We start from the raw sequence: 12,573 nt of genomic DNA on the forward strand, positions 1-12,573 counted from the left end.
ACATATACATACATATATATGGAGAAAGAGAGAGCCATTCTTTCATGTGGGTGCAAATGTACATTAAAAGGACATTAGCCACAGTGCCACGGAAAAATTCAGGTCAACTTATATTGACCTTGCTGGGTACATTTCTACCAACACATACCGCACCTACTGTGTGCCAGGCACTCTTCCAAGCGCTTTAGGTCATTCAATTTATTTTATCTTCGGAACAATTCGATGAGGTAGGTATTGTTACTGTTTTCATTAAATAGAGGAAAAAACGGAGTCGCACACTCCATGTACCCTCCAGTCCTCTTCCTTCTCCTCATTTCACGCAAATCCTAACCACCTAGAAGTTCGCTCTGACTCGAGCCGGCCCAGGTCCTCCGAGGGCTGTTCCAGGGCACATCTCCGCGTTTGTGCGTCAAGGTGGAAGTAGGAGATTTTAAAGACCCGCCGCCACAAAACCATGCCCTTCTGCCCGGTATTTGCTCCGGCTTCCTTCCCGCAGCGCCCTTCCGGGAGGGCCACGGGCACCTGGACACGGGAGACGCCCCCGAGGACTCCGGCCTCCCTCGCCCTCCGGCCCCGGCCGCGCCACCCGCTCCAGCTCCCGCGTCCCCGCCCCGCGTCCCGCCCCCGCGCTGCGCCCGCGCCCCGCGGTCCCTCCCTCCGGCGTGACGGGAGCTCCGGCGCCGGCTGCCCGGGCCGCGAACGCGGCCGAGCTGTCCGCGGGCGGACGGGCAGGAGCAGCCGGAGCGGCGAGCCCGGAGCCGCAGCTACCGCCGGCGGGGAAGGCCGCCCTCCCGTCGCCCGCCGACCGCGACCGCGACCCCGGCGGGACGAAGATGCCGCTGCTCGCCCCGGCGCCGGCGCGGGTCCCCCGGCGCGGGCGCTCGCCGCCCTGGAGCGCCGCCTGGATCTGCTGCTGGGCGCTCGCCGGCTGCCCGGCGGCCTGGGCCGGGGACCCGCGCTCCGCCGCCGGCCGCCCGCCGCCTCCGTGCCGGGAGGTGAGTAGCACCTGGCGCGGTACCGCGGGGGCGGGGGCGAGGGCGCAGCCCGGGTGAGAGGGGCGCCTCTTCCATTTCGCTGTGTACCTTCACCTTTTCCCCTGCTCGGAGGGCGGGAGGTGTCCTTTGCTTCGAGGGGCGAAGTTGCCCGCCCGGCCAGCTGCCCGGGAGGGGGTGTGTGGCTTTGCTGTCTCTCGGGGGATGCTTCTCTGTCCGCGCTCGCGGGTTTGGGGGCTCTGCGGGACTTCGCAGCGCCCTCTCTGAAGAGCCCGGCTTGAGGACCGGGGTCGAGGGAGAGGTTTCAGGAAGGGGAGGAGACTGGGGAAGCCCCGCCAGTGGGATTTGGAGAACCATCTGCTCAGGGCTTTTTCGGAGCCAGACACGCCGGAGGATTTCCCGCGCCGCCTCCCCTTTTCTCCACTACCCAGACTCTACAGACGCCTTCGTCCCGCTCCCCTGCCCTCAGCTTCCGGACAAGGTTCTGGGGGGGGGGGGGGTTTGCTAAACCAGTGCATGCTGTCACTTGACCTGGCAAGATGTGGATTTGAATTAGGAAAAAAAAAAAAAAAAGAGTTTGTACCTAGAGAAGGGGCAGGTTGATAAGGTAGAAAATTAGAAAAGACAGTGAATAACCTCCTTTGGGAAGGTGCTGTATCTCTTGGCTGAAGCGTTGCCGCTCTGTATTTTATAGCGTGAGATTATTGTTGATTTATATCCAGAAAGGACAAACTGTGAGTGATGAGACCTTTTTCCAACTGGGAGCGAGACTTAGCTGCTAAAAATTTACAAGGAGTGTCACTGGTATTTGTATTCGGTGTTTTTCTCTCCCTTTAGTGTTCCAGAAAGAGAATTCTCTTAATGAAAATCAGCAAGGGGAAGGAAACAACATTTCTGACCTACTTTGAGTGGTTATGTTGGGGAGGATATAAGGAGTGGATACTGTTTGTAGGAAGATTGCTAGGAATGGGGTGATGGGTCATTTTAATTGGTGTAGCAAAGATAGCCCCTCTGGGAAGAAAGGGCAGACTCTGTTCCTTTGTGGATGTTGCTGTAACTTCTTTTACTCAGGCTTCAACTACAGAGAATCTGTGTTCTAGACATCCTCCATCCATAGATTTTCATCTTTCTCTCCTTCAGTACAAGTCCCAAGATAGACTGAAATGAAAGAGAATCAGATCAAAGGCTTGTGTGCAAACACACAGCAGTGTTGTAATTGGGGAACTCAGAGCAAGCTCTCAGTAAACAGCTATATTTCATTTCAGTTTTTCACTCTAATTAGCTTAATCTGTATTCTGCAACTTTTATCTGTCACCTGGGAATAATTCATTATTTCACAGAAAGCTGCTTCTTGGACATCCTCAGATTGAATAGTTGTGATAGGATAGACTTTGTCCTCCAGTCCCTGACTCCCAATGTACACAAGGTATTTCTTCTCTAAATTGAAAAGTCTTAAGCTCCTTGTAACATTAATTCGTAGTAAGAAAGAATCTGCTTGAAATGGGTGAAGGTTAGGACAGGTGAAGTTGATGCTTTTGATTACTACAACTAGACTAATCCTTTAGAAGAGCACATGTTCTACACACGTGTAACTAGAAAGAATGGAGTAAGAGTCTGCAACCTAAGACAGAAACATTGTAAGGAGAGGCAGGGAAATGACAAAGTTCCGGAAGGCTGTATTCAATTAATCCCAACTCTTTATTGCATTGGCTTTCAAAATTGCATGTGACTCATCCCTTGAGGTCTCAAGTTTGAATTTTCTGTCCGAAAATGTAAATAAATAAAATAAATAGGATGCTGTGCCTAGGTGCTTTTAGAAAGCTAATGCATAGATCCATTTATGTTCTTCCTGATGACTTAGAAAACAGCTGGAAAAGGACTGACTGGGAATTAGAGGTTCTTTAGAAGTAGGACAGGCCTGCTGGGCTCCCAGGGGCTAAATATGTGTCTTGGTCTGTTCTAACAAGGGGAGCTAATTTACAGAACTGATCGTTTCCCTCTGATGTTATTTTTAAGAGAAGGGCAGGAAGGGCAAGTGATGGTCAGCCTTTGAGGATGAGAGTTGGCTTACTCTGGGGGTAGCAAGTGTCTTCTTGAGTTCAGCCCTTTCCTCTGAGATACTTATAGGAATGTGAGCTAAACTCCTGTGGACAAAGACACAGTTATTCTGTATCCATTCTTGCCCATTTATCCCTTGCTTTATTCTTTATTAACTTTAAGGGTGGTGAATGCCACAGACATCTTGTGGTGACTATAGAATTAAAGTGAGTTTTGAGGCTGGAAACTAAAGCCAACTCTCAACATAAGAGCATGTGGAAGAAAGAGCGTGAAAAAATTTGTAGGTCATTCTGAACATCATTTCTCCCTAATAGTTTTTCTCACCCTCATTTATCAGTATTTTTATACAAATAGTCAGGGTTAGCTAAGTTACACAGATTCTAATTTTTCTTGTCTGGTTTTAGAGGAAAGGAACTAAAGGAAGAGAAGCATAGAAAATTGACCTGGGAGTGATCTAGTTACAATTGCCTAAGTTCAGGAACAAAGGCCCTTCAAACAGGCAACGGTGTCGTGGATAAAACTTTCATTTTTATTTTTACAGAAGATTGGACTCTGGGATGAAGTTCATAAAATACAGTTGCTTTTGTCAAAGTCCTTGGATTATGGAGTGGAGAAAGGGAGAAAAATGATTGCTTTGGGATGTTCAGCTGGTGATCAAATCAGCAGGGTGGACACACAGGCACAAACAGGAACCAATGGTTTTGGAAACAGAAATTAAAGTCAAGTCAACATGCCAGCAGATGAAGGACAAGAGTAGGATGTGACTTTAGTGAATGGTATTCAAAGGAAAACAAACAAACAAAAAAAGAGAACTGCATATCAGGTTTTTATATAGGGGGACTTACAAAGGATAAGTACTTTCTGGGGGTAATAAACACTGACCTACTTATTTTTATTGGGAGGATGAGATGAGGTTAATATAAGTTAAAGGAAAAAAACTATGTCAATGTGAGCGTCTATTCCCAGGGTAGAAGAACTAGAGCCTGATATTTCAGGAATAGTCTATAGTGAAACCTCAGAGGTTCATAGGATAAGCCTGTCCAAGAATTGGAATAGAACTTTTGACTCAGAGGATAATAGGACCTAATGGGGCTTCCAGAGGAAAAAACATAAAGGCTAACAGAGGATTCAGAGTAGGAGATTCAGGTATTAGAAGGTAGAGTAATAGGAATAGAACTAAGTGGATTATGTATGCATTATTTAAATTTGGTAAATTAAATCACAAAATAGTTGGTTCTTAGTTCACTGCTCTAAAATCTTATATAATGAGATTCTACTGGTCTCTCTGGATCGTTATCGAATGATGACTTTTGCTGAGAGTTTTTATATACTATAAATGTTCAGTTTATACTATATGCCAGGCAAACTGTCAGAGGATGTGAAATTACTAATTTCAAAAAAAATCTAGCTTAATTAGATAAGGATAAGACAGATATGGAAAAAAAATACAATAAATTTATTTGTAGCCAGGAGAGAACAAAGGGGCAGTTAAATCTGTAGGAGAGGATCAGAAAAGTGCTGGTGGAGGAAGTGAATGAGACTTGAAAGTAAGTAGAAATTTGCCAAACAGTTGTGAGTGTGGACTAGGTTGGGGGAAAGACATTTTGGTGTAGAACACAGATTGCAAAAGGACAGAAACATGAAATGGCATGATGTTGTACTTGGTTATCGCACAGCATGTGACAAGAAGTCTAAGAGAGGGCGGCGCCTGTGGCTCGAGGAGTAGGGTGCCGATCCCATATGCCGGAGGTGGCGGGTTCAAACCCAGCCCCGGCCAAAAACCACAAAAAAAAAAAAAAAAAAGTCTAAGAGAGATGAGTATGAGAGGCAGGCAGGAGCCTGATGGCAAGAGACCTGTGTCATGTGAAGAAGCTGGTCTTCTTTTGGTAGGTGATAGGCAGCACAGATTTAAAAACCAGGAATGATGGGCAGCGCCTGTGGCTCAGTCAGTAGGGTGCTGGCCCCATATGCCGAGGGTGGCGGGTTCAAACCTGGCCCCGGCCAAACTGCAACCAAAAAATAGCCGGGCGTTGTGGCGGGCGCCTGTAGTCCCAGCTACTCTGGAGGCTGAGGCAAGAGAATCGCTTAAGCCCAGGAGTTGGAGGTTGCTGTGAGCTGTGTGATGCCATGGCACTCTACCGAGGGCCATAAAGTGAGACTCTGTCTCTACAAAAAAAAAAAAAAAAAAAAAAAAACCAGGAATGATAAAATATCCTTTAATCTAGCAATAGTGTGGAGGCCACATTAGAGAGGAGGGGAACAGAAAGAGGTGAGACCTGCCGGGCAGCAATTGTGATAGTGCAGGTGAAGGATGGCAGGACTTCAGTGAAGGCAGATCAGTGCAGGTGGCAAGGAGGGCACCATGTTAGAAGATAGAACTGACAGTAAGTGGATGTGGGGAGTGAAGCAGTAACCAAGGTCCTGACTTAATTAGAGGTTGGTGCCTCCAGCCTCTGTGGGAAGGAAGGTGAGGAACATGGGATAAAGAATTTGGTTCTTTCTAGAAAGGTTGAGTTTTGAGTAGAGTTGCTCAGTAGACAGGCATCAGGCCCTGTCCTTAGGGGCCTGGTCTGGGCTAGTGTGGAGATTGGGGAATCATTTGAATGAAAGACATGGTTGAAATGACTGGACTGGGTGAGATCATTCAGGGAGTGAGAACAGAGAGAGCCTAACATCTGTCTGGAGTTTTACCAACATAAAAGAGGGCAGAAATTGAGGGATTCTACAAAGGAGACTTATATATCAGCACTGGCTAGTCTAGGAGAAATGTGACAGTATGGAGTTGTGAGGAAACGAGATAAGCCTTTGAAGAAGAAAGGGGTGGATATGTGTCAATTGCCTATAAAACTCCAAATAAGATGAAGACTGAAAAGAGAAGATTGAATTTGACCTTAAGGTCACTAATGCCTCGTACCAAAATGGTTCCTAAGAGATGGTGGAATGGGTTGAGTATTCTTTTTTTTGGAGACAGAGTCTCATTTTGTCACACTTGGTAGAGTGCTGTAGTGTCGTAGCCCACAGCAACCTCAAACTCTTGGACTTAAGCGATTCTCTTGCCTCCCCCTCCCAAGGAGCTGGGACTATAGGCGCCTGCCATGATGCCCAGCTGTTTTCTTTAGAGACAAGGTCTCGCTCTGCCTCTGGCTCTGGAACCTGTGAGCTCAGGCAATCCATCCGCCTCAGCCTCCCAAGTGCTGGGATTACAGGCATGAGACACTGCACCCAATGGAATGGGAGTATTAACTGGGAGGTCAGGTGGTGGTGATGGAATAGAGTTGTGTTAGATAGACTTCATGGATTTGGTAAGGTATTGGGTCTTCCAAATACACATAAATTAGAAGACTTGTAATGGTAATGTTTTCTGTGTCAGAATTTGAAGGAAACAGTTGAGAAATAGCCTTTTTGCATGCCTCTGAAGGTCACAGGCTGTGGTTGTAAGTGTCAGAGATTTAAAGTCACACTGTCACTGAGTTAGGACTCAGACTCTGTTTTCAAGCAGTTTATGTAATTAATTTTGCCTGTTAATGCCTGTGGTGGTGAATTTTCCATTTCAAATTCTTACGCTGAGAACCATTTCTCGTGTTTTAGGCAAATGTGAGCAAGTATTCACACCATCAATATTTACAATATAAAACTAAGAGTTGACAGATCTGTGAAGTGTCATATTTTAGCACAAGGGATGGAAATAGCAGAACATAGTGTAGAATGGCACGTTTTCTTATGATAGTATATCCTTCAGCAGTGTCTTGGATCTTATTATAATTTTCTATTGTTGAAAACAGCAGTCGAATTTTTTCTTTTCCTTTCTCTTGAAGAAATCATGGATAATTCTCTTTTTTCTTTTCATAATCTCCATTGTATATAATAATTCAATATTCAACACATATTTACTATGTACTTATATACCAGTAAACTGATGAACAAAACATGTATGACCCTTGTCCTCTGGGGCTTTATAATCTCATGGGATCAGGATCAAAACAAAACCATACATCATATAATTACATTTGCCATAAATGCTATGATGGAAAATCATTATGAACATTGAGGGGATATAGGCACCTTAGTTGGCTGAGGGCAAGGATGTTTACCCTGGAAAAGATGTTTAAACCAAAACCCAAAGAGTGAATAGGAGTTAATTGAATGAAGGCCATGCGTGATGGAGATAGAACATTTCGGACAGAGGAAGCCTTCTGGTTTAGATCAATTCTTATATCCTTCCTTAAACTTTCCCAGACTAGCAAAGACAAAGGATTTTTTTTTCTCTGAATTCTAGTTACAGCCTGTTGTTTACTCTCTGGCACATACATGCTGTCCTACAAATGGTTTGCACATACACAGCGACCTTATATGGATGGGTAGTTGTACTCTGTATAAGGGCACCCAACTCGGGGCAATTAAGAGCAAGAATCCATCCAGCGCTCAGTGTGCCAGCCCTCTGCCCTGGCACAGGTCTGCATTCATCTGGAGGAAAGGATACCTTTTTCCAATTCATGTGTCCAGAGTGGGCCCTGGTTTCTAAATCACACAAACCTCTGTATGCTTTACCAGAGGCTTTGAACACACAAACCTTATCTCTCCCCAACTACATAATATGTTCATTGCGGGCAGGGATTACATCATCTTATTTAGCAAACAGTGAGTAAATATATTTTTATTTAAGGCATTTAGGGATTAAAAAAAATGAGTAAGACATGTGTTCTCTTTTCTGAGAGTCCTGATCACTGTGATAGAAATAGACTAAGTGGGTGGCTTCTGATTTTTTTAGTTATAAACAGGAATTGATCTTTATGGTATCTTCATTTCTAATTGACATCTCCTCTTGGTTGTACCAGATTTAAGACTGTGAAATAAAAGTCCAATGATCAGAATATACTGGTTTATTCCCAACTCAGTTTACAACTCTGGAGTTGAAGATACTGTTTATTATCCTCATTTGAAGCCTTACTAGAAAAGGCTCTTTTCTCTAAGTCATTGGTTCTCCAAGTGTTATCCTGGGACCAGCAGTGTGAACATTACTGAGGAACTTGTTAGAAATGCAAGTTCTTGGGCCCTGAGTACAACCTCCTAAATCAGACACTCTGGGGTTAAGTCCCAGTGAGAACCACTGCCCTCAGTATAAAGTGAGGGACAGTTTAGTTGCATGAAATCTGGAGACTATATTTCACTGATAAAATTCCTTAGCATGGCACCTTCATTTCCTGTTTCTTTAGGGCTTTTTAGAAACTCCTTACGTATACCATCAAATGGACCTTGAGCTCCTCCTGTTACCATGAAGTATATCAGCAAGGGTTTCTTAATTATCTCTCTACACCAGGCAGCTATGTCAAATACTGGTTATAAAAGAGGATGCAGAGGATATTATCATCATTCTCTGGGACCGTGGTTCTCAACCTTCCTAATGCTGTGACCCTTTAATACAGTTCCTCATGTTGTGGTGACCCCCACACGTGAGGAGCAGGGTCTCGGTTCCTAACACCATCGGATATATGTGTTTTCCGATGGTCTTAGGTGACGCTGTGAAACTGGAAAGGGTCATTCGACCTCTAAAGGGGTTGCGACCCACAGGTTGAGAATTGCTGCTCTGGGAACTCACAGCCTGATGGAAAAAGCAAACATGGAAATTAATAAGTACCTTTTTCTTAGATCAACATTAAAATAGAAAAACATGGCAATATTAAGAGGGAATGGTTAGCCTTCTTGTTAAAAGTTTGCTATTTGTGGGGTGAGTGGTGTTTACATTTTGCTCCAACTGCACAGTGTCTTCTTGTTATAGGACAAGTAGTTAAGTGTTAAAGGTAATTAAAGAACATGATTCAGATCTGAGCCCTGCCACTGGTTTGTGTGACCTTGAACAAATCAACCTCTTTGAAATCTTTCCCTATCTGAAAATGGAGTGTGTAAATCCTGCTTTATCTACATTAGAATTGCTGTGAGGATCAAGCTAATGCATTTGAAAGTGCTTTGTAAATTCCTGTGCAGTAGCTGATACTAGCTGTTATACTCATGTAAGTAAAAAACAGTGTTTCTCAGGGCACGGACTCAAGTGTGAAGGAACTGGGATGTGGATAAGTTAATTTGTTTACTTAAAAAAGTATAGGAGTAGTTTTTCTACCTATTGAAGTTGTATGTCTTGAAACATTGGACTCAGTTGATTGCTGTGTCATCCCTGAAACTTTCACTTAGCTTCAAGCATCTCTTGGTTTTTCTCTTACTGCACTGTAATCCTTCTCAGTCTTTGCCAGTTTCTCATCTCCTCCTTTATTTTGGTGTGTTCCAAGGTTTATTCCTTGAACCTTGTATCTTTTCTGTTATCCTTACACTCTTGGGCATGTTACCCAGTCTCTTGGCTTTAAATATCACCCACACTTCTAAATTTACAGCTCCTGCATGGAACATCCCTGGATTCCCGTTAAGCATAGCTTCTGTGTCACCAATTGCATAGGTGCCTCAAATCTGATGTGTCATAAAGATACAGTCCCAACCTGTCATTCTTCTGCCTCAAACACATTAAAGACTTTATTGAGAACCAAAGCTCTGATGCTGGTCTTCAAGGCTCAACATGATCTATCCTCCACGAATCCTCTAATGCAGGCGTCCTCAAACTTTTTAAACAGGGGCCAATTCACTGTCCCTTAGACTGTTGGAGGGCCGGACTATAGTTTAAAAAAAAAAACAAACTATGAACAAATTCCTGTGCACACTGCACATATCTTATTTTGAAGTAAAAAAACAAAACGGGAACAAATAGAATCACATCGCCTCATGTGGCCTGCAGGCCGCAGTTTGAGGACCCCTGCTCTAATGTAACCTCTTACTACTTACTCTCCCTGCCATTTATTTATTTATTTATTTAAGACAGAGTCTCCCCTCTATTCTCTGGGCTAGACTACACTTGCATCATCATAGCTAACTGCAGGTTTAAACTCTTGGGCTCAAGCAATTCCCCTACCTCAGCCTTGCTCCCAAGTAGATAGGACTATAGCCACCATGCTGGCTTACTCTCCCTGTGGACTAAGTTTATAAATTACCACAGACTGAGCAATTTATAATGAACAGAAATTTATCTGGCTTATGGTTTTGGAGGTGGGGAGGTCCAGTTATGAGGGGCCACATCATAGGTTGCATAGAGGCCAACATATCTCATTCAAAGAAAATGGCATGTGTAACTACACAGGAATTAAATAGTATTTTGAGGGCCAGTGTTAAAGGAGAAGATGGCAGAGACTGAGGGTCTTGTGAGGCAAGCTATGGAAAGCCATTGACATCAAATCAGAAAGATTATTCATTTGGCAAATGGAGGAAGATGAAAGGGAAATCATATTGGATGCGGGAAGATCAGTTAAGAGACCATAGCCTGGTGCATGCAAAGGAAAAAAAAAACTTAACAGTTGTGCAAATGACAGTGTGAATGGTGAGGGAGTGGAGATGGATTCAGTTATTAAAGAGATCCTGTTTTCAGCAATTTGTGTCTGAGTGATAAACTTCAGTTCATCATGATTTACAGGTTTTTGGTTTGGGTAGATGCTGTTGCCTTGCATTGAGATTAAAAATTCAGGAGGTAGAAGAGGAGGAGGTTGAGGCTCAGAGAAATAGGATGAAAACAGTACTGGACATCATGAGTTTAAATTTCCCAAGGGACAGCCAAACAGTGTTCTCCCAGAGACAGTTGGATGTACAGGAGCACAGCTGAGCGACACTTTGGGAGCCATGAGCACATAAAGAGATAATTGAAGCTGCTAGTATTGATGAGGTCACCTAGGCTCTGGCATATGTAAAGCAGTGTGGTCAGAGTGCTTAGGGAAATGTTGACATTTAAGAAGCAAGCAGAGCCAGAGGCATTTGAGAAGGAAACTCAGAAGGCACAGCCAGTAGGGAGTGGTTAGCACAGTAGCTGGCTCAGGTTGATGGAGAGACCAGTAAATCTGGAGTATGCTGTAGACCTGGTGATTCTCCATATTTAGCAAGGCATTTGAATAATTGTCATACCCTGATGGGCAAGATGCAGAAATATGTGATGAAGATGGACTCTAGGCAGATTCTTGGCTATTTGAACAAATGTATCCTAAGGTTTTTTATTTAAAGAATTGATACTAAGCTGAAAGAAGTTTCCCAGTGCAGTACCTTTGGGTTTAGTGTCTAATCTCTGTCCCGATACTATTTATTATGCCTATTTTTAGCAATATTTTGGTTTTGAGAAGATATAACCAAATTTTAGAATGTTGACAAGCTGAGGAGGGTATCAAATGAGGTAAAAAACAGAATTAGAATTCAAAATGATTTTGAAAGGTTAGAATAATTAGCAAAGAAATATAATTGGTTTAATAGACTGTTCTTTTTGGTTCTAAAAATTGAATATTCAAGCATAGACTGGAGAAATCTTATTTAAAAGTACTTCTGAAGCCACATGGTTGCTAAAAGCAATGATGATGGGTCTTAGGTTCTACTGATGAACAAAATGCTTGATTCATGGAAGGCAGACATTTTAGTTAAGTCATTAATTCAACTTAGGTGCAATATTTAAAGACAGATACTGAAAAAGGGTAATGTTGGCTTGAGATGTTGAATTAGGAAGATGAGTTAATTGGAAAGTATGTCACGTGAAGACTAATCAAAGGAATTTGGATGTTGAGCTTGGAGAAGACGTAAGGGGGCCATGAATAGCTTCAAACATGTTAAGTACAGCCATGTGTAAGAGGCATAATGGTCACTTAGAGGATAAGATTTGTATTAGTGGGTGGCAGACAGAAGAATGCAGAATTTATTTCATCCAAGAAGGTGTTTTATTTCTCTAGGAGGCACAAACTGTGTTTCTGTACTTTGAAAATTACAGAGCTCCTGTGTTGGATAGACTGCTGACCTGGGTTGCATCCATGGAAACAATGAATTCTGGATACTGCACTGTGCCTGTATTACCACGACGGAATTAAGGGGCAATCCAATGATTGCTCAAGGTTATATCTATACCTCTGTAACAGGGGAGAAGATAAATCTTTGCTCTTGATATTGTAGTCCTATGACATATTTTTTCTTATTTTATTGTTGGGGATTCATTGAGGGTACAATAAGCCAGGTTACACTGATTGCATTTGTTAGGTAAAGTCCCTCTTGCAATCATGTCTTGCCCCCAGAAGGTGTGGCACACACCAAGGCCCCAGCCCTCTCCCTCCTTTCCTCTCTCTGCTTTTCCTTCCCCCCTGCCATGACCTTAATTGTCATTAATTGTCCTCATATCAAAATTGAGTACATAGGATTCATGCTTCTCCATTCTTGTGATGCTTTACTAAGAGTAATGTCTTCCACTTCCATCCAGGTTAATACGAAGGATGTAAAGTCTCCATTTTTTTTAATAGCTGAATACTATTCCAAGGTGTACATATACCACAGCTTGTTAATCCATTCCCGGGTTGGTGGGCATTTAGGCTGTTTCCACATTTTGGTGATTGTAAATTGAGCTGCAATAAACAGTCTAGTACAAGTGTCCTTATGATAAAAGGTTTTTTTTTTCCTTCTGGGTAGATGC

At 43.4% G+C, this 12,573-nt stretch overlaps 1 protein-coding gene across 1 annotated transcript in view; it reads left to right on the forward strand.

Moving 5' to 3' along the window:
- The first annotated feature begins 680 nt into the window (after positions 1-680).
- The window catches only part of ELAPOR2 (endosome-lysosome associated apoptosis and autophagy regulator family member 2), a 196,465-nt gene continuing 184,572 nt past the window's right edge, over positions 681-12,573 (forward strand). The window contains exon 1 of the mRNA XM_053553656.1: positions 681-995. Within this exon, the coding sequence (XP_053409631.1) occupies positions 834-995 (162 nt within the window). The 5' untranslated portion in view covers positions 681-833. The remainder of the gene's footprint in view (positions 996-12,573) is intronic.

The sequence above is a fragment of the Nycticebus coucang genome, chromosome 11 (genome assembly GCF_027406575.1).
Source record: "Nycticebus coucang isolate mNycCou1 chromosome 11, mNycCou1.pri, whole genome shotgun sequence".
Classification (NCBI taxonomy): domain Eukaryota; kingdom Metazoa; phylum Chordata; class Mammalia; order Primates; family Lorisidae; genus Nycticebus; species Nycticebus coucang.